This window comes from Schistocerca nitens, chromosome 4 (assembly GCF_023898315.1).
Source record: "Schistocerca nitens isolate TAMUIC-IGC-003100 chromosome 4, iqSchNite1.1, whole genome shotgun sequence".
NCBI lineage: Eukaryota > Metazoa > Arthropoda > Insecta > Orthoptera > Acrididae > Schistocerca > Schistocerca nitens.
This window is the reverse complement of record NC_064617.1, coordinates 230,082,693-230,104,187: the sequence shown is the minus strand read 5'-3', so window position 1 is coordinate 230,104,187 and position 21,495 is coordinate 230,082,693. Positions and strand designations below refer to the sequence as shown.

The 21,495-nt window shown below is 39.5% G+C and overlaps 1 protein-coding gene across 2 annotated transcripts in view; it reads right to left on the bottom strand.

Moving 5' to 3' along the window:
* Positions 1-7,926: 7,926 nt before the first annotated feature.
* Positions 7,927-21,495, bottom strand: part of LOC126251410 (elongator complex protein 2) — an 88,956-nt gene continuing 75,387 nt past the window's right edge. For both annotated transcript variants that reach the window (XM_049951821.1, XM_049951820.1), the window contains exons 10-12: positions 13,597-13,736; positions 13,121-13,451; positions 7,927-8,105 (exon numbers count right to left, since the gene is read on the bottom strand). In XM_049951821.1, the coding sequence (XP_049807778.1) occupies positions 7,976-8,105; positions 13,121-13,451; positions 13,597-13,736 (601 nt within the window). In that variant the 3' untranslated portion in view covers positions 7,927-7,975. The remainder of the gene's footprint in view (positions 8,106-13,120; positions 13,452-13,596; positions 13,737-21,495) is intronic.

The window sequence follows — 21,495 nt, the reverse complement described above, 5'->3', positions numbered from 1 at the left end:
CCTCGGATTAAGTTCCTGTCCGCCTTGTTGGAGATACTTCAGAACAGCCTTCAGTCTTTTTAAGTCTTTTTATGTGTTCATCAAATGTCTCTGAGAACACTATAAAGTTACGATCAGCCTCTTGTACTTTGATTTGCCAGTATCCCGAGTACATTTCCATGGCTGAGAAAAACTTAGCCCCCTCCAGACAATATAGTGTATCGTCAATTCGTGGAAGGGGGCAAACATCCTTTTTAGTTATCTTATTAAGCTTCCTGTAATCAACACAAAAGCACCAACTGCCATTCTTCTTCCTGACGAAAACCACTGGTGACAAGCATGGGTTCTGCAAAGGCTGAATGATGTCATTCTTCATCATTTTCGTAGTGATCGAGTGGAGGATTTTTCTCTTCGGTGGCCTCACCTCCAAGGAAGGTCACACCCTTTAGTTTTTCAGGTTGCAGCAGCTAGGTGATTGGCTGGAGCTTCTAAACGGCGATGGAGACCTTGATCGGCATGATGGGGAGCATCCTCTCCAGCGGCTGGCTTGCAGAAGTGGTGACCTACGTCATCTTGCACCCACATGTTCTTGTTCATCTTCGTTGTCCTGGAGTTGGTGTCAGGTAAGATCGGCCTGCTGTCTTCTTGCGTGGGTGTCAAATATCCGCCGCCTTTTTTGACAATAGCGCACCACATATCCTTGTCGTCCGCAGTGGAAACATACTGGCTGATTATCCTGGGTCGTCCAGACGTCAGTCTTCCTTGGTGCCCAAACAGGTTCCTCATGCAGCATTGTAGGACCGTAACTTCACCTGGGTCTCTAATTTTTCACCGTTTTAAAGGGAAATGACAGACAAGAGTTGGGTTCAATGTCTGTTCCACTTTCTCCATTATGACCTCTTAAAGTGTCTCGGTTTTTTGCTCGCCGTGCAATCCAAGTGCTTTCTGAACTTCCTCTCTCACTATCTGATGAAGATCACTTGTGAAATCAGTTCCTTCCTCCATCACAGACATCGATACAACGTTTTGAAGCCATTCAAACTTCTTGTGTGTAATTCTTTTTTGGTGCATTGTCTCGATATACTGGCACCATTTTATGAGGTCGTCTGCTGTCGAAACCTCCTTCAGGAGTACAGCTTGATACATGTCCTCAGTATCACCCTTCATGAGATGTGCAACCTTATCTTCCACCTTCATTCGAGGATCCACTATTTTACACAGCTACAAGACGTCTTGAATGTAGGATGCTGTCGCTTCCCCTAGACGCTCTGCCTTGCACTTTAATAATTTATCTTCTGTCACTGTTTGTCGCCAAAATACTAGTGCAGTTCCACCTGGAACACTTCCCAACTTGTCAACTTTTCCTTGTTGTTCTAAAACACTGCTTGGCAGTGCTCTCCAAGTAGGAAAATACATTAGCCAAACGCACGGTGTCATCCCATTTGTTAAATTTGGCTATACATTCATATACCTTCAGCCACTTGTTTGGATCTTGGCCATCGTCACCAGAGGACCCGGAAGGATTTCTCATGTGGTCGCACACAGTTGCTGTCATTGTAAAATGTGCTCTTCTTCTTCTGCCTCCGATAGATTTTGATCTGTTGAATATGACTCGAACTCGGGTTTCTCGCCACGTAAACGGCAGCTCTGTTGTGGCCTGATGGGAGCCACTGTGCCGTCGATAATGTGCGCTATCGCAAGTTCCAATACCCAGCGCCTCCACCAGAATAATGTCACATAGAAGAAGGTGTAATTAGATGAACTTCACTTAATGAAGGTTTATTCAGCACTTGCACATACAAGAGAGTGAACTGCCTCCGGCCAGAACACATACGGTGTATACACAGTTACAGAACATTCCAGTACAATGATTCTTGACATTTGTGGATATTTCTAGATTGTACTCGAACCAAATATAGAAATTAAAATTTTACAGTTCAGGTGAGTTTTGAACTCACGACCCTCCACGCAACGGCCTAGCATCATAACCAGGGTGACTGTGCTGCTCAGCTTCTTCTGCGACAATATTATTTTGAAAATACTGCTGTGAATTCATTTTATGTACTTTACATACATATTGTGGAGAACTTTGTGGTTCAGTTGTAATGAATAATGAGGAAATGGATACTGTTTTGAACTAATGAACACATATTTCACTTGAAGCTACTTTATAGATACATACTGTCTTCATATGCTACTTCCCATGATTTCAATGCTACTGGTCAAGGAAAATGGAGTTAGTGATACACAATGAATGTGATGAATATTACTTTAAACTATTGTTTTTGCCATCAAACTGTTGAGGGTCTGGCAGACTTTTACGAAGAAGTCGTTGGAATGTGTCGACATAATGGCTCAAACATTCACAAGTGAAAGAGTCCTACATTGTCTACACTACTACGAAAAGTGATTTTAACTGAACTGAGTGTACATACCCTATGATGTTACTGTAAATATCCTATTGATAAAACATGAATTATTTATGATTTAGGGTACACATACAGAATCAATGCAAAGGAATATTGAATAATACATTGAAAAGTTTGTCCGAGTGATTTAAGTCACAGTCGTTTGTGAACCCATTTAGTCAATACTCTTGTCAGATTCACACATTCTTACAATGTTGTACTTATGAACAGTTCACTGTTCACATATTGTAAGGATCAGGATGACTAGGATGACTAGAGAGTTTTGTGGCATATCATGTTATTTTATTACACTTGTATTTCACATTTACTGTGGTGAAGGCACATAGCCTCAGTGGCATACTTGTAAACTTTTATTTTAACTCATTTGTTTGACGAGAGATGCACTTGTATACACAATTTCACTTTTATTGCACTTTGAGAGATACATAATTGTAACACTTATGTGAATTATTTATGATAGGTCACAGGGGTGTTGACATGCGAATTTACTAATCACACCATGCCATGTACACTTACAGCATGTTATGTTAAAAGAATATTTGTATTACAAGCACAATTGATGCCATTTTTCACAGAATTTGTAAATGAATATGAAAGGAGGGTTACTTTGGATGAGACATGGTATAGGATAATTATCGTCTCACTGTAATGTAACATTGTTAGATCAGAAAAGGAGATGGTTGAACAGAATTTGATACATCAGACTGGATTACTAACTGTTAATTGTATAATTAGAACACTAAACATATCAATCTGTCATTATATTAAAATTTTTTACACATCAATGTGGGGAATTATTGAACAAAATCATGTGCCTGCAGTGTTTCCTGCTACTCAACAAAAGATTTTTATTATTTAATATTTTGATGTTTTATGAATTATGCACTAATTTGCAGAGAGAGCAAGTGTAATGTCAAAATGAATATACAAATTATATAAATATAGAAAGAAATAGAAAGTAATATATGTCAACAAAAACACAAACTAATTATCATGCTACCTATACACTGTTTTAACTTGAATTCTATGATGGAGGAGATATTTGAGAATGTACGTGTTACCCACATATGGCTTTTAGGGTAGTGAAGCACCCGTATTGCTAAAATTGACAGAACTTATCTTAGGAACCTACTGTTTATGAAACCATATTTGCACAATGTTAATGAATCTAGAACTATTTAATATCATGTTTCCTGTTCTGTTTCTTTGTACACTATGATGTGCATGTGGGACTGGTGAATAGTGACTAAAAATCAATTGTATGCATAAGCAGAAATTACTGAACACAGTCTGTGTGCCTGGGAGCACCATAGGAATATAAAGAGGCTGGAAGGAGGTGTTATCACAAATGGAGTGGGATTTTCTCAAGCACAGGCACAAACATATAACATTAAAGAAAGTATATATTTTACATCTTTATGTCACTGATTCTTTTATTTCTTTTTCAAATAATGTGGAAATGGACAATGTTTAATCTGAATCATTTTACTAAGCTATGCTTAGCATATATACTTATAGTAATTGCATACCAGATCTGCTAAAGTCATTGTTACAGCTAATGTTCACTGAACTCAAATTCAATTTCACACTGTGCTGAATGGTAGCTTTCGGGGGATTATTCCTTTATACTATGTTTCTAGCAATTGATTGCAGTTTGATTTTTCGCAGAGCATTGTATCTGATTCTCTGCTTCCTGAAGGCCATAAACCCAACCATCCAGAACACACCATTGTTGCCGGTTACTGTGCCCCCACTGAGAAAATCTCTGCTCTTGTAGACAAACACCTTCAACCTACTATCCGGAACCTAGCCTCCTATATGAAAGATACCAACCATTTACTCCACCGACTCTCCACAGTTCCTATCCCTTTAGAACAAGGTGGCTTGCTTGTCACTATTGATGCCACCTCCCTTTACACTAACATCCCTAATGCCCATGGCCTTACTGCTATTGAACACTACCTTTCCCAACACTCAATGGATTCCATACCAACAACCTCATTCCCAGTCACAATGACCAACTATATTCTCACCCACAATTACTTCTGATTTGAAGGCATTACCTACTAACAAGTCTGGGGTACGGCTATGGGCACCTGCATGGCATCATCCTATGTCAACCTACTCAGGGGCCATCTAGAGGAATCCTTCCTAACAACCAGAATCCTAAACCCCTCATCTGGTTCAGATTCATTGATGACACTTTGCGATCTGGATTGAGGGTGAGGACCCCCTATCCACATTCCTCCAGAACCTCAATAGCTTATCCTCCATTTGCTTCACCTCATCCTACTCAACCCAACAAGCCATGTTCCTAGATGTTGACCTCCGTCTCAAAGATAGCTACATCAGTACCTCTGTCCATATCAAACCTACTAACCATCAGCAATACCTCCACTTCCACAACTGCCACCTGTTCCATACCAAGAAGTCCCTTCCATACACCCTAGACACCATTGGTCATCGCATCTTCAACAACAAGTGATCCGTCTCAAAATATACCAAGGGTCTCATTGAAGCTGTCACAGACTGTAATTATCCTCCCAACCTTGTACAGAAACAGATCAGCCATGCCTTATCTTTCCGGCCTCACAAAGTCTCACAGTCTGGCCACAGAGGAGCATTCCCCTCATAACTCAGTACCACGCAGTACTAGAGTAACTAAATTACACTCTCCACCAGGGTTTCAACCACGTCTCGTCATGCCCTGAAATGCGAAATGTCCTGCCCACTATCCTTCCCACACCTCCCACAGTGATATTCCGCCGTCCACCGAACCTACACAAAACACACTTCCATTCTTACACAACCCCTGCTCCCATCCCCTTACCTAATGGCTTGTATCCCTGTAAAAGACCTAGATGCAAGACCTGTCCCATACATCCTCCCACCACTACCTACACCACTTGAGTCACATGCATCACTTATCCCATCGAAGGCAGGGCTACCTGTGACCCCAGTCATGTAATCTACAAGCTACGCTACAACCACTGTGTTGCACTCTATCTGGGCACAACAACCACCTGGGCTGCCTGTCCACATGAATAGCCACCAACAAACTATGGCCAAGAAACAAGTGGACCATCCTGTTGCTGAGCATGCTGCTCAACACAACAGCCTTCATTTCAATGACTGCTTCGCATGGTGTGCCATATTAATCTTCCCATGAACACCAGCTTTTCTGAATTGTGCAGATGGGAACTCTCCCTGCAATATATCCTCTGTTACTGTAACCCTTCTGGCCTCAACCTTTGTTAGTAACTGTCCTCACCCATCCAGCCCCTTCCCTGTTCCCATTCCAGCATTACACAGCCCTCCAACCCTCATTCCACCAATGCACCCAGTCTTTTTACTTCTCTCCTTTTCCCCTACCCCCCCCCCCCCCTCCATCTAACCTCCTGGCTGCACCTACTTGCCCTACCCTCTCTCCACCTCATCCTGTCTGCAGCTCATGGTCTAGTGGCTAGCATTGCTACCTCTGGATCACAGGGTCCCGGGTTCGATTCCTGGCTGGGTTGGGGATTTTCTCTACCCGGGGACTGGGTGTTTATGTTGTCCTCATCATTTCATCATCATCCTCATCATCTGTGACTGTGGCTAGATTGGACTGTGAAAAAATTTGAATTTGGAAAAACTGGGACTTTGTACAGGCACTGATGAACGCGCAGTTGAGAACCCCACAAACCAAACATCATCCATCTTATCCTTGTGCAGTTTACAGAGGCACTTCACTGTCCCCACCCCTACCCTACTATCCCTCCCTCTCTCTGTCCCAGCCAGTTGCCAGTCCCATCATGCACTGCTGCTGCTGCTGCTTCTCGCAATGTGGCTGCAGTCGTGTGTGTGAGCTGCATTTGTGTGTGTGTGTGTGTGTGTGTGTGTGTGTGTGTGTGTGTGTGTGTGTGCGTGTGCGTGCGTGCGTGCGTGCGTGCGTGCGTGCGTGCGCGCGCGCGTGCCCTATTTTTGACAAAGATCTTGTTGGCCAAAAGCTTATTTGTGACAGTCTTTTTGTTCATGCTTATCTACAACTCAGCATCTCCACTATGGTGAGTAGCATTTTCCCTTTTCATAATATTGATTCTCATCTACACACTCTGGGGGAGATGGAGGGGGAGGGGGGGGGGGGGGGGGAAGACACTGAAACATACCAATATACGATCATTAGGATTTTTATTTCACTTATCTGATCATTTTAAATCAATTTATAACACTTTCACTAATTTCATTTCATTTTTATTGAGCACACAAACATCTCTGCTCCGGTTCAACTGCTACTAGTCAATACTTGAACATAAATCATTAACAATTCTCTTTTTGTAATTCCAGAATACTGTTCCTAAGAAGTGACACTAACTTTTCTTTTGTATTTACGCAAAAAAACTCGTGTACATATTAGGAACATTTTCCAACTAATAATTCTCATGATATAAGTGACATTGTAAAATGCATTGTTAGCAAATGTATCATGTAAATGTAACAGTGTGGGAGGACTGAACTAATATCTAGTTTTTTACTGTCAGTTTGTAAACCCCAACAAGGTTTTGATTGTAATATTAAAATTTTCTGTTTGTAATCATGAATGACATCACGTGTAATTATTAGAGCAATATATACGCACAGGCAAATCAGCCATGAAGGGCCAGTTTTGATACAGATTTTGACGGTGACAGTTTTGTGACAGTTCTGTAAAGTTTTTGTGCAATAAACACATAATTGTGAAAGTGAAACTGTGTGTCAACCCAATTACTTGACTTTTCTCTTGGCATACCAAATCATCAGCTATGCTGTAAAGAGCTCAGGAGCTTCCAGCAAATTTGGTGGAGCAGATATGCATAATTCTTTTTGCAACCATTGCAGTGTCGGAGTTTGGCAAAAAGTGGAGATGAGCATTTTCTGCTAATTGTTATATCCAGAATAGCCCCATATTATTTCAACCAGCCATTTGGGGGCCCTCATATCAACTGAATAGCAGCATGTTATGACCCCACCCAAGCTCCCAGAGTGCACAGCCTACCATTCCAAAGCAGTCACTAGTGTAGCTGATGGTGTGCAACACATCTACACAGTCTGCAGTGGATTGACCAGGTCCTTACATGTAAATCTCTCTTTATTGTGAAGTGTGTATAAAAAGGAAGATTCAGATTTAAAGCCCATCGATGATGAGGCACAGAGCCCAACCTCGAATTTGGACTGGTTTTAAAGGAAATAGGCTGCATATTTTTCAAAAGAACTACCCCAGCATTTCCCATAACCAACTAAGGGAATCTACAGAAAACATGGCAAAAAAAGTATTATCAACATCTGAAGATAAGGAGCCAAAATGGTTTTTTTGCATTAAAACTTGAGGAAATGGAAAACAAAAAAATTATGTTAAAGACCAGTGACATAAAAAACTGTAAAACTGAATTAAAATGGCAAAATAGTACAGGTATACTGCTATATTGCTGCAAACAGAAAAGAGGATTGGGGAGAAGGATGCATAGGAGTGAGAAAGGAGGAGAGAGGGAAAGAAAGAGAGTTATATAAAATATATGTATTTCAAAATCCATAGGTAATGAATAAAAAATTTAATTAAGATCTACAAGCTGAATCCTCACAATGTGGTCAGCACCACAACTAGCTAGTTGTAGCCTAGGTGATTCTTCATCCTCCACTGGTCTAAAAGCCACTCTTTTCACTGTAAGATGATGAGCAGAACTATACTCAAATTAAGGCAAAACATTAACATGTCCAGGAAACAAATGTTTTCAATACATTACACATACATTTTACCTATATTTGTATAACTCTCAAAATTAGATATACTGTTTAAAATCTGGCCTTGGCAAAGAAATTATCTACAGCAGTCATATGCCGGAAATGAATGAGGCCCACGTAAGATTTATACTTTTCTTAAGTGAATTGCTATTGCTCTTTCTACTTTCTCGAGATGCGCCTATCTTCACAGACAAAACTTTCATTTGTAAATAAATGTGATTGTACTTCTGGAAACAATTATCCAACAGAAAATATTCTCCTCCATAAGCTTTCAATGTAGGTCTTCACTAAAAATCCTCATTCCTATTCACTTCCACCAAAAGATGAAAAGATCTCATTCTTAAATGAAACTATTTAAATGTTGGTCAATATCCAATATAGGAACATAAAATTTCCTTTATCATATCCTTTCTTTAAAATTAAATTTTATTTTATTTGCTGCTCCACTAAATGTATCGTTTACAATTTTCATTTCCTACCCTTTCTTAGAAATGCAAAAGCTAGATGTCAAGACTGTTCAACTATAGAAGGATTTAATGTGTTTGTTTTAGTACTTACTGATCAGTATATTAAGTTCAATCACTCAAAGCCCCCATAGCATATTACATACAAAAAAACATTTCACGGTATCAAACCCACGTACTTTTTCAGCTTCTAAACAACATCCTGCTTGTCACCAAAAATGTTAATCTTGCTTGCTTCAAAGTTTCCAATGACAATATTATTGAAAGGACAGACTGCTACTCATGACATAGTGACAATGTTGAGTTGCAAACAGATAGTGTGTGTTTTGTCTAATTCAGATGGAAGATCTTGGCCAAAAGCTTACTTGTTTGACAGTCTTTTTGTTGTGCCTATCAACAACTCAACTATATGGTGAGTAACAATCCATCCTCTTCATAATATAGTCAATATTCCATTCTGGACCTTCAAAAACCACACGTTGCACCTGATTCTTTCATAAGCACTTCACTCAGACCGGTCAATACTTAGATCTGACCTTTCAGCTTCTCTCCTCCCTTTCCACTCCATTCTGCATCACCACTCCCTTTCAGCTTTGGCTAAGTGAACATCATACTCTTGTCATGGAAAAGTATATTCGTAATGACGTTTCTGTGAGTAGAAGTCAGTGGGCATTTCGCATGAGGTTCAAATGTGACTGACATTCTGTTCCTGGTAGAAAAACTATTCAATTTTGGGTATCAGAATTTAGAGAATCAGGTCCTGCACTGAAAAGAAAATCTACTGGCTGCCCTCGGACAGTAACAATGCTGGAAAATGTAGTGAGTGTGAGAGTGTCCATCCATCAATCTCCAAAGAGTTCAGCACTAAACCATGCAGCTGTCCTGAGATTGTCATATAGAGGAGTGTAAGAAGAATCCTGCACAAAGATTGTCACAAGCACTTCTAGAAATTTTGTGAGAGTTGTTTCCTAGATGGCTGCTCATGAGGAGACATCACCTGGCCCAAAAGTCACTCAATTTATCACCCTGTAATTTTTTTCTATGGGGACACTTCAAGACTCAAGTGTACAAACGTTGCCCCCACAACCTTGAAAGTGCTTAAAGCCCTTATTACTCAAAGCACCTAAACCATAGACCTATGCACCAGCGCCCTTATCTGTAACTACAGGCTGATTCACATAGACCTATTACACCATCCAAGTGGGATACACCCTGTATGCATGTGCAGTAGACAGTGATAACACGTGAAACAAAAAAGAACTGTCTGATCTCTTCTAAAGTCATTCGTTCTACCACACGAAACACAAGGGGGACCGTGTGACATATTGGAATGTCATCTGTTCGAATTATTTATATGACTCAAGGTGCCTACTTCATAAGGAAATGTTTATCCTTATTTATTAAGTAATTGTTATTCTCTTATGTAGGTTACTACTGTTCTGAATTACAGACATAACAGTTAATTTCATATTTATACAGCATTATGCATATGGAGGATCCACTTGTATTTGGAGCTATTGCCCTGGTAATGACAGTAATTCTTTGGATTAGGGCATAACAATGCTGAGTTCAATCCTGGCTGAAAAGAAGGGACAAAGGCAGGGGATTATATTCACTGCTTATGAAAGAACTGAGGCTCAAAGATCCACACGAATTTTGGAGCTTAGTGAGGATGGACATGGGTTGTTTCGAGAAGCTGCTGTCTATGATAGAAGATGGAATTAGCAAGTGTGACACAGTCATGAGGGAGGCTGCCTCACATTCTCAAAAGTAAGAATTAAATCATATGTCTGTATGTTTTGTGATTATACCAGCCTAGCTCACAAACAAAATACCGGTAAATGCCCTGTTATTTTGCAGGCTGGACGTAACATTACATTTCATGGTGACTGGGGAATCTTTTAAGAGTCTGGCTTTTAGCCACGGAATAGCACAGCCCACCATTTCAAAAGTTGTTGTGGATACACGAACTGCAATTTGCAACACTTTAACTGACCAATACTTAAAGGTGTAATTGTGTTATTTTTCAAAGTTTGGACTATGTATGTGCTACTAAGAGTTTTGCAGTCCTTGTCTGTCGCACTGGACCAAACTGCAAGGACCTTCTCCTTTTTATTGACAGTTTCTCTTTTCTGGCATTCTGAAATCAGGCAAGAGATGCAATCAAATCAAACCTGAACTTTCGTGAACTAAGGCATTATGATACAAACCGATAATCACTGTATAATGCGTATTACTCAGAAAGAAAAGATTTCTGACTACCTTATTATCATACAATGGGTCATACATTCATCTTTCCTCGCTGTACACCTGATTTAAGACGCTTAACGCCTCTTTGCTCCAATTCATTTCTAGAATATGAAGCTATCAATAGGAAAAGTTCTTTCACAAATAGCTAGTATAAAAGAGTCTACTGCAAAAAAAGTTTCTTTTCTGCATTTATGATACCTGCTAACTGAAAAAAAAAAAGTGTGGAAAATCCCCAACACGAAAATCTGAAATCAGCCACTAGCCACCTAACACTAGCCGCCTAACATTAACCAAACAACACGCAGAAACCACTGTGGTACACCCTTCTGCATGTGTGCGAGTTATCGCTGCCTACTGCATATGCGTGGATTGATGGCAGTTTAGAACTGCTCTCTATTCTGGCATGGATAATGTCTGCTAGTTTTCGTAGTTACACCCGTTCTACCACTAGATGGTTGTCCCGCCAGACCAGTACCATTTGCAGCGGATTGTCGTGTAATACCCGCTTAAAGGTACACCTGCCCAGCAAGTGGTTCACATTCCACTGGAAATGCCATGAAGAAAGGCTTCGCCAATCTGTCAGCAATGGAGTACGCTATTTACCAGATGAAGTTTTAAAATGGAGTACGCTATTTACCAGACGAAGTTTTAAAAACCAGCTATTGTAATATGGCATAGTATTTGTTGTTCACAAATAAAAGTATTTTCTCTGGTGGACCCTGTACTTGCCTATCTGCTGTTCAATGCCTCTTTGTGTTGAGTACTGGTCTCTCTGTATGAAGATATATTTATCTCACTCTAGATTAGCTGCAGCCATTTCTTAAACATTTATTTTCTTCTCATCTTCATCATATCCCCCCCCCCTCCCCCGTCTCTATCTTTTCTTCTCTTTTCTCAGTCTCGAATTTTTAGTCTGCATTTGCAAACTGTGATTTATTCCGAATTTATTTGTTATCTTTGACCTACTCATTATCAGTAGCTCATTGAATGTGGATTCAATAAAGGAATAAAGGCAACAATAGCATTTCCCAGTCTCATGACGGACTGTTTGAAAAATAATTCACTTCTTAATTAGCTTTGAAGGATTTCTGAATGCAGAAACGAGTACAGGGAGATCTCTGATAATGTGATACTGCAAGTGTCAATTTTAGCGTCTATGTTGTTCATCCTGTATTTCCAGAACGTTCGCTACTGTATAGATGGAGCTATTTTCTGCAAATGACATTAAATTAGCCTGTCAATCCTGAGCAATATGATGGAAATACTGTGCAATAATTTTGATATGGAGATTGAACAAACCCCAAGTAAATATGAAGTGTGTGTGTTCCACCTGCAGCCTGCAATGAACTGCATATAAGCTTTGAAAGTGTCGATGATATGACATCTGCACAAAAATCTCTTAAGTCACCATTGTCCAATCTCTGTCACTGAAGCAGCACTGCAAGAATGTGTAAAAGAAATTCAACTCCAAAGCACTCCTCGATAAGTTAACAAGAAGCCAACTATAGTACTGATGTAAATAATCTTACGTTCCTCTACCATTCTGAGACTGGCACATTCCACCAAAGAATGCTGTGATCTCCTATGGAGAAAACTATATCCCAGCAACTAAGATTCATGAGCAATTGAATAAGGCCATTAAATCTGGCAACTGATCTTTCACGTCAACTCTATCCAGTTGATGTCTGTATTGTCAAATATTGGAGCACAAGACTTAAAAAGGAAAGCAGTTAAGACAGCTATTTTCCAAAAGATCATATCCTACAAATGCTTGATTTAGCACAGCTTTTCAAAACGCACACCGAACGAATTTCAAACCTGACAAACACAAATGATCTGTAATGCAATGACTGGAAACCTCCAGCATTTCTGTGAAATAGCAAGAATAATGGAAATAAAAACATTATAAAAACCTGTCTTTCTCTCTCTCTCTCTTTTCTTTTTATTTCTTTTGTTCCTTAAATCCCTGACTTTACCCTATTTTTGGTGAAGCAATCTTCAAAAATTCTAAATACTTAAGATCCACCAAAGTACTTTAATTTCTATGTCAGTCAGTCCTACTCCAGTTTTTCCTAAGGCACAGTATGTAAACACAGTTAATGCTTTACTATTTTGAATTTTCATCACACACACACACACACACACACACACACACACATTTCAGGGTTTCAACTGACTTTTTTTCCTATGTAACAAGTTCACAAATAAATACAACACAATAAAATTAAGAGAAAAGGATACTTATTACCTAAAATCAAGCACTTGGTCCATTCAGAAAGATTCCATTCATAAACCATTATTATTCCAGAATCAAGTCCCACAGCCAGAACATGAGCATTTTCATCATCAATGGGTAAATGAGGTGCAAATGCAAGTGCAGTTACTGACTGTCCTTTCAGCTCCAAAGGTACTGTCCTGCTTTCCCCTTTTACATTCCAAATAGCCACTTTGCCATCACGGGATCCAGTTGCAAAGTGAGACGAATCATGAGTCCAGGCACAGCACCATATAATGCGAGTATGTATGCCTGATTTTTTATCTGATCCAACAACTAATTCATATCTTTCGCTGTCTGGAAAATATTTTCACAAAGTTATTATAATACAGAATTATTATAAAACCAGGAAAAGAAATTATTTCAATAAAATAACTTCAATCAGGATTCCAAGTCAAGCAACATATTAATCATCATATAATAATACAGATCATCATCTTACTGGCAGTTCGCTGAAACAAGCCCCAACATCTGTCTCGTGACACAGATAGTAAGTACACACCATCAGGAGAAAAGGCCAACTGTGTCACAGTCAACTGGTGAAAAGTGAGCTTCTGATACTGCTGCCATGAGTCCACTTGCCTAAAGAAGATTTGAAGGGGTAGTGACATCTGCTAACTGAAAAACGTAACTATAGCTGACTACAACTACTGCAAATACACTGATCAACTAGAACATTTTGACCACTGACACACTATCAGTATAAACCCATTCCAAGGAATAGCAGTCACTTGGCAAGGAATGACTACTCGTCAGACACATGCACGGAGTACATAGTATCAGTAAGCATGCTGTCCCTGTGTAGAATGGGAAAGGTGTGTCATCTATCAGAGTTTGACCAAGGGAAGATCACAAAGGCCTGGAGGCTTGGCATGAGCATTTCAGAAACTGCATGAACTGTCGGGTGTTCAAGAAGTGCTTTGGGGATACCTTTAATAAGTGACACAACCAACGAGAAACAATGTCCGAATGTTGTGGGGTTCGCGGCCACCACTCATTAAAGATGTTGGATGTCGTAGGCTGGGCAGACTGCTAAAACAGGACAGGTGGTGAACTGTGGTAGAACTAACATCAGACTTTAATCCTGGGCAGAGTACAAGTGTGTCTGAACACACAGTGCACCAAACACTCCTAATGATGGGCCTCTGCACCCAAAGACCCATGCAAGTGCCAAAGTTAACACCACGACATCGGCAACTATGTCTAAAATGGGCAAATGATCATCAGCACAAGACATTGGTGTAGTGGCAGAGCTCTGCATGGTCTGATGAATTCTGATACAGTTTTCATCAGTCTGATGGGAGAGCACGAGTCTGTTGTCTTCCAGGAGAACAGCCCCTTGACACTTCTACTGCAGGTTGGAGACAAGCTGGTGGGTGCTCTTGTATGCTCTGGGGAATATTTATAAGGGCATCCATGGGTCCAGTGGAGCTCATGCAAGGCACCATTACCACCAAGGAGTGCCATACACTGGTTGCAGACCACATACACCCCTTCATGACGATAATGTTTTCTGATGGCAGTGGCATCTTTCAACAAGATAATTTGCCATGACACAAGGCCACGAGTGATGGACTGGTTCGATGAACACATTGGTGAGTTCCTATTGACGTGCTGGCCCCCCAACTTGCCGGATCTGAACCCGATCAAACAAACATGTGATGTGATTGCATGTGGCATTACAGCTCATCATTCCTGTTCACTGTAATTTATGGGAATTAGGTGACTTGTGTGTGCACACGTGATGAAAACTCCTCTGGTAACCTACCAAGACCTCACTGCTTCCATGCCATGATGCATCACTGCTGTTATCCCTGCCAAAGGTGAACATACTGGCTATTCATAGGTGGTCATAATGTTCTGGCTGACCAGTGTATTAACACTAAATAATACAAAACTGGTTGTAATTATGTCAAACATCACAAACATTTATGTTTGTTCAGTAAATGAATAAAAAGAACAGCAACTATCCAATACTAACATTATATCAACAAATTGAATAATTTGAGGAAAACAACTTTTGAAACAATCATCAATGTTGTTGCTTTACTATACCTAAATGTGTGTGTTTCTTTCTGACCTCCTCTTACCACAAACTTTTCTCTCTTCCCCTTTTTTCTTCCTTTCAACTACAAATGTGTGCACTGCTTTCGCTTTTCCTGCCTCAGTCCCACTCTCTCTTACCAAGAAATTTTTCTCATCCTCTCTTATCTAGTCATTCTCAGGCAACACTAAGCAATTGAGCAGCATTTTTTCAGAAATCGATAAATTCAAAATGTACATTACTGAGGAAACACATTTTTTTTAAATATCACACTGAAGTAGTAATTACATAAATGAGATAATTTAATATTTGCACTACTTTTGTAAGCACGATTCTGGCTGTGCGTTTGAATTTCCTAAAATTATCATTCTAAAGTTTCCAAGTTTTTTCAAAAGTTGATACATGCAAAGATGGAAGCTAAAATTTTGGTTAATGTACACACTGAAAGCGATTTTTTTCCTACTTGTTTTTATCTTTAACATTAATAACAAAGAAAGTTACTTTACTGTTCATTTTGCATAGAAAAACAATAACGCATTACAATGTCACACCTTAGTATCACACTTTTTCCTTAATATTTGATAAGCTGAAGTGAAAATGGTAACAAACAATTGACATAGAACACAAAACACTGGCTACAGCAATACTGAAGTGGAAATCTGTTGATCACTTTCAATAAGCTCCTTATAAAACTCTTCTGCTCCTTATGGTACATTAAAATGCCTCATAAGTTTTAGGACATCCGTATTCTTTTCTTTGCCAACCATGTTCTTCTTTTCCAGTGTGGCTGCTTTCCTCACTTCCTGGCTGCAGTTTCTGGATTTTCATACTTCAAAATCTACAGGACTACATTTTAAGTGTCCGATACTGAAAACAATATCTTTTTCTTACACTTTTCATAAGTCATCAATCGCTGAGCAGTTATTTTGAAAGGTATCTTAGATCATAAGGCTTCTGGTGCAATGGAGTTGAGGTCCTTTGCTTCGTAATCTTTATTTTGTATCTTGACAATGCCTTGTTGTTTCAGCATTTTACAGTACTCATTCGGTGACCACATCTCTTACTTTTTTGGTAGTCTTTTTCCACTCTACCAAACGGTCTGTCAAGAGGCATATAGCTGTGATCACGAATAGAAAATAAGGTACCAGCTTATCAAATTTTCTGCTTGCTTCCATGAAGATCAATGGTGTGCACACCATTGGCAGTCCCCAATAATCTGTCTTTCCTTCTGATCCTGCCCGGTAAGTCTCCCCTGACCTGGGGTTCTGGGAGACTTTTCTAAATTGTACCCCTTTCCCTAAACATCTCCAGTTCTTTTCCTTCACCCCTCTTCCTTCCCTTCCCCTTCAACTCTTCTGCCAGAAGAAAGAGCAAACGGGTCTGGAAAGTTAAATCCTTCTGTGTGTGTGTGTGTGTGTGTGTGTGTGTGTGTGTGTGTGTGTGTGTGTGTGTGTGTGTGTGTGTGTGTGTCCTGCCACCGCTTGGTGAGTAGATCTTTTTATCTATCCATTTACATTATATTATCAATAATTGATTATTTGTGTTGTTATTTTAACCACATTAGTATTTTCCTCCTCCATTACTGCATAGAACTATTTTTGTACAATGTTTGTGCAACTAGTAGTTTATTACTAAACTGATTCTTTTTTTTCAGATTGTGTGCCTTCTTTTAATTTCAGTAGACAATTTTGCATCTGTATGCGGAATTTTAAATGTCAAGTAAAGCAGTGACAGAAAATATGTTTTTACTTCAATAAAGAGCAAGTAGGAAGGCCTGACACTTCCCTTTTTTTTCTACAGAAATGTTTCCACATTTTGACTGTATTCAGTTAGGATTGTAAATATCCCCTTTCGGTCTTTTTCTTTGAATAGTGTATCTCTCTACACCTGAATGTTTTGATATCATTCCTTATAACTTGTATAACTTTCTTATCTTCAGTAGTGCTGTGACCTGCCCCTCCATTTTCAGCTGATAACTCCCCTATTACATGAAATTTACTGGCCAAATTTGAGTGTGTCTCTTTGGGTACCTTAGGTTGCTTGAAATTTTGGGGCACATACAGATACTGTCTGGTCATCTATTTTCCCTTGTACTGTCCTTTGTCAGAACAATATTCTTCCGTTTTGCTTCTTTCTTGATGTTCCTGCATTTTGGTGATGTGATTATCACATATTTCAGTAACAATTTATCATACTCAGTTTTGTTTAAACTATTTATATAACAATGAAAAGCTGTGATATCATCATACGTGAGGTCTGCTTGTTCTGCATTCTTTTCTGCCTAAGGCTTTTTGGTTCACTGGTATGTCTGGTAGCCCATTCCAAAGTGCATTATCTGGCATTTTCTTGTTCTTACTGCACTTCTTTTTTTGGATGATTTCACTCTCAGCCAGGAATTCTTGCTACCCATGCACTCAGTCAAATATACAACATTTTCTGAATCACTTCTATTAACCTCCATTTCATAGTTTAAAAACCTACTCTTTTACTGCAAATTTCTCCTTAACACAGGTATGTTGTTGTGTAAATGACTAATTTATAATGTTGGTTCCGGTGGCAAATACTTCCCTATACCGTGACCGCACCCCTCCCTCCCTCCCTCCCCACAGAAACCTCTCTCACATTATTATTGACAATGATGTCCTTGGCTGAGAGCACATACTGAGTTTTGTAAGAGCTCATTTTCAACATACAATAACAACAGCAAATGTTGCATTTCAACCAAACAATTTCAACAGGTCATGCATGGCAACAAGCTTGACCTGTAACTACAAAAATCTCAATTCTGGAATACTGAGCAGTTATTTATTTTTAAATAAATGCTCCTCAATTTTGAAGAAAATAATTCAAATTACACAGTTTCAGAGACTTTACTGGTTGTCTCATACAGGTAAGATTTTATATATACAGACCAAATCACTGAGTGAAAATTTGTACCAAGGCACAGAACTGAACCAGGGTCTCCTGTTTACTAGGCAGGTGCATCAGCCACTAAGCCATCTTGGCACAGCAGTTCATGTCGCTTCAGCAATTCTGTTCATGTGTAAAGGGATTTAAAGTAGACTGGGGTGGCAGTGAGACTTTGGATCGAGGTGGGAGGCGTGCCGGGGTAATCTGTGCAGTTGTGTGAACCATTGTGCTAAAGTGGCTTAGTGGCTAGTGCACCTGCCTTGTAAGCAGGAGGCCCAGGTTTGATTCCCAGCTTTGGTACAAAATTTCATCCACTTCTTCAGTCTATGTACAAGCGTGGTTTGAAAAGTTCTCGGAATCACCACTAGAGTCAGCACTAGCGCAACGAGTTGTTCCTGTGATATTCATTGGACTGTTGCCTGTAAACACGTGCCGTGTCAGTGCTCTTGGAAGAGAGCTGTGGTGCTGATGTGGCTCTGTTGTTGTTCCCGCGAGTGATTTGCGAAGAAAGAAAAAAATCAAAATAAAAATTTAAGATTTGAGCAGTGATTAAATACTTTGTAAAGAAAGGTATGAAAGTAAATAACAATCATGCCAATTTCCAGAATACACTGAGGGACTCTGCTTCTTCATATTCAACTGTTGCGAAGTGGAAAAATGAATTTAAATTTGGTCGGGAAAGTTTAAATGATGATTCGCACAGTGGTCGGCCAAGATGTGTGACTACTCCAGAAATCATTGTAAAAGTGCACAAAATTGTCATGGAGGATCAACAACTGAAAGTGCGTGAAATTGCTCACGCTTGCCATATGTCATCTGGAAGGGTATATCACATTTTAACTGCAGAATTAGAAATGAAAAAATTATCTGCAAGATGATTGCCACAACTATTGATGCTGGATCAAAAATGTGTGAGAATGGACATATCAGAACAATGTTTGGCCCGTTTTAGGAGAAACAAACAAGATTTTTTGCACGAGTTTGTGACCACAGAAACTTGGGTGCACTACTATACCCTAGAGACAAAACAACAGTCAAAACAGTGGAAACATGCTGATTCTCCACCACGAAGGAAAGCAAAGACAAGTCCTTCGGCGGGAAAAGTCATGGCATCAGTGTTCTGGGATGAGAAGGGGATTCTGTTCATAGATTATATCCCCACTGGGCAAACAATTACTGGAGAATAATATGCTAACCTCCTGGACAAATTGCAACAAAAGATACGTGAAAAAAGGCCAGGTTCAGCAAGGAAGGTTCTAAGCACTATGTGACTTTGAACATCTGAGGTCATCAGTCCCCTAGACTTAGAACTACCTAAACCTAACTAACCTAAGGACATCGCGCACATCATCAAGGAAGAAAGTCATCTTCCATCAAGACAATGCGCATCCGCACATGTGCCGCCATGGCAAACTAAGGTATGAATTGTTGCCACAACTGCATTATTCACCTGATATGGCTACGTCATACTTCCATTTCTTCCCAAAACTGAAAATTTTTCTTGGTGGACGAAGTTTCACTTCAAACGAAGAATTGATAGCCGGAGTTGACAACTATTTTGCAGGCCTGTAGGAAACTCATTTTTGAGATGGGATCAAGGCTCTGGAACATCATTGAACTAAGTGCATTAATGTACAAGGAGACAACGATGAAAATAAAAAAAAATGTTTCAGTGCTGTAAGTTGTTTTTTTTTCTATTCTGTTCCGAGAACTTTTCAAACCATCCTCATACATAAGAAAACGATTGTTTTCTTTTTTCAAAATATGTCAGAAATGTGTGAATTTGCAATCTTCAATGATATACAACATTTCCAATACCTGTAACAGATACTGAAAAATCCAGTAGAGCTAGTTCATAGAAGTCGGTATTTGGCGCAATTGCCATGAGTAGCCAATGACAAAAGAGTAAATAAATTATATGTTTCCAGAGATGAATTTTAGCTAACCTCTCCTTTATAACCAAAGCAGAACCTCAGATTGCCCAGATTGTTGTATATCCGAAACGAAAGCTGTCAGTAGCCAGTGACAACGCCTGCTGATCTGTTAGTGCTCCTTATTTTTCTCATGGAAATTTAAAATAGCCTTGTGTGTCCCAATGTAACCACAACCACAAGCTGAAATACATAGGATGTATAAAATATCAATTTCAATTATTAGTATGTTATGCAGAAAGGCAAGTTAGTCATTTCTAAAGAGGGATATCCTGTCCAAAATGCAGCACTGAAGTTTGAGAACAGTATTGACAAAGTTTCTTTCTATCATAATTATTTGTACAACTATTTATCTGTCACTATAAGGTGCATGGACTGCACCTGTAGAATGCTTAGCTGGTTTAGTGGGATCGTGAACTGCTCATTTTTCAAGGAACAACACATGTCCAGAAGTTTCACATTTCACATATCAGTAAGTACATCTATAACACCTGTGGGGGGGGGGCGGGGGGAGGGAAGAAGAAGAGAGAGAGAGAGAGAGAGAGAGAGAGAGAAGAAGAAGAAAAATCAAAAGGAGTGCAAAATTTCTACCTCCACTTGATGGTAGGGTGTACATCAGCAATGTAAAGACTTAAACAAAAAGTAAAGTAAGTGCAACTGTGCACTCGTCATTTTAGTTGCAGTATGGAGCTGTGCAAGAAGGTGATTACATGAGTAGTATACATCATTGTCTTCATATTACCCCAAAGAAGACAGTGAACAGCTGCAAAATTTTCTGACTGTGGTGGCCATGAACAGATTCCCTTTTCACAATCCACCAATCTGTGTGTGTGTGTGTGTGTGTGTGTGTGTGTGTGTGTGTGTGTCAATCCACCAATGTGTGTGTGTGTGTGTGTGTGTGTGTGTGTGTGTGTCTGTGTGTGTGTGTGTGTGTGTGTGTGTGTGTGGCATCCACATGGAGCAGCATAATTGCTTCAAAGTGATCTGAAACTCTGTTGTTCTGCAATCATATTTCCTGAAAAATCTTTTTTGACAATACGTCCAATACAGTAGGAAGTGTGAATGTGGATTTTATGCCTAAATATGATTGTTGTGCTAGTTTACAGAGGTGTCTTCAGTGGATGTGCATTCATCAGTGAGTAGCAAAAACATCTGAGATTGTGACTGAAATACATAAGGCTGTCAATACAATTGCACAATGGATAGACATCAACTACTATAGTGACAGCTGTTGTGTACAAACAATAGTTCAACATGTTAGAATGACACATGTGACCATATATGGTTTCCCAATGAAGTGTATCATAACATCTTCCACAGAAGCAATGGTCTGAATTGAAAGTAGATGCGCATTATCATTTCCCACACCTAACACCAGCAGAAGTGCAGTCTAATTGGTAAAATATTCAAAAGGCATACCATATGAAAATTTCTCAATTTCACATAGCACAGTTTC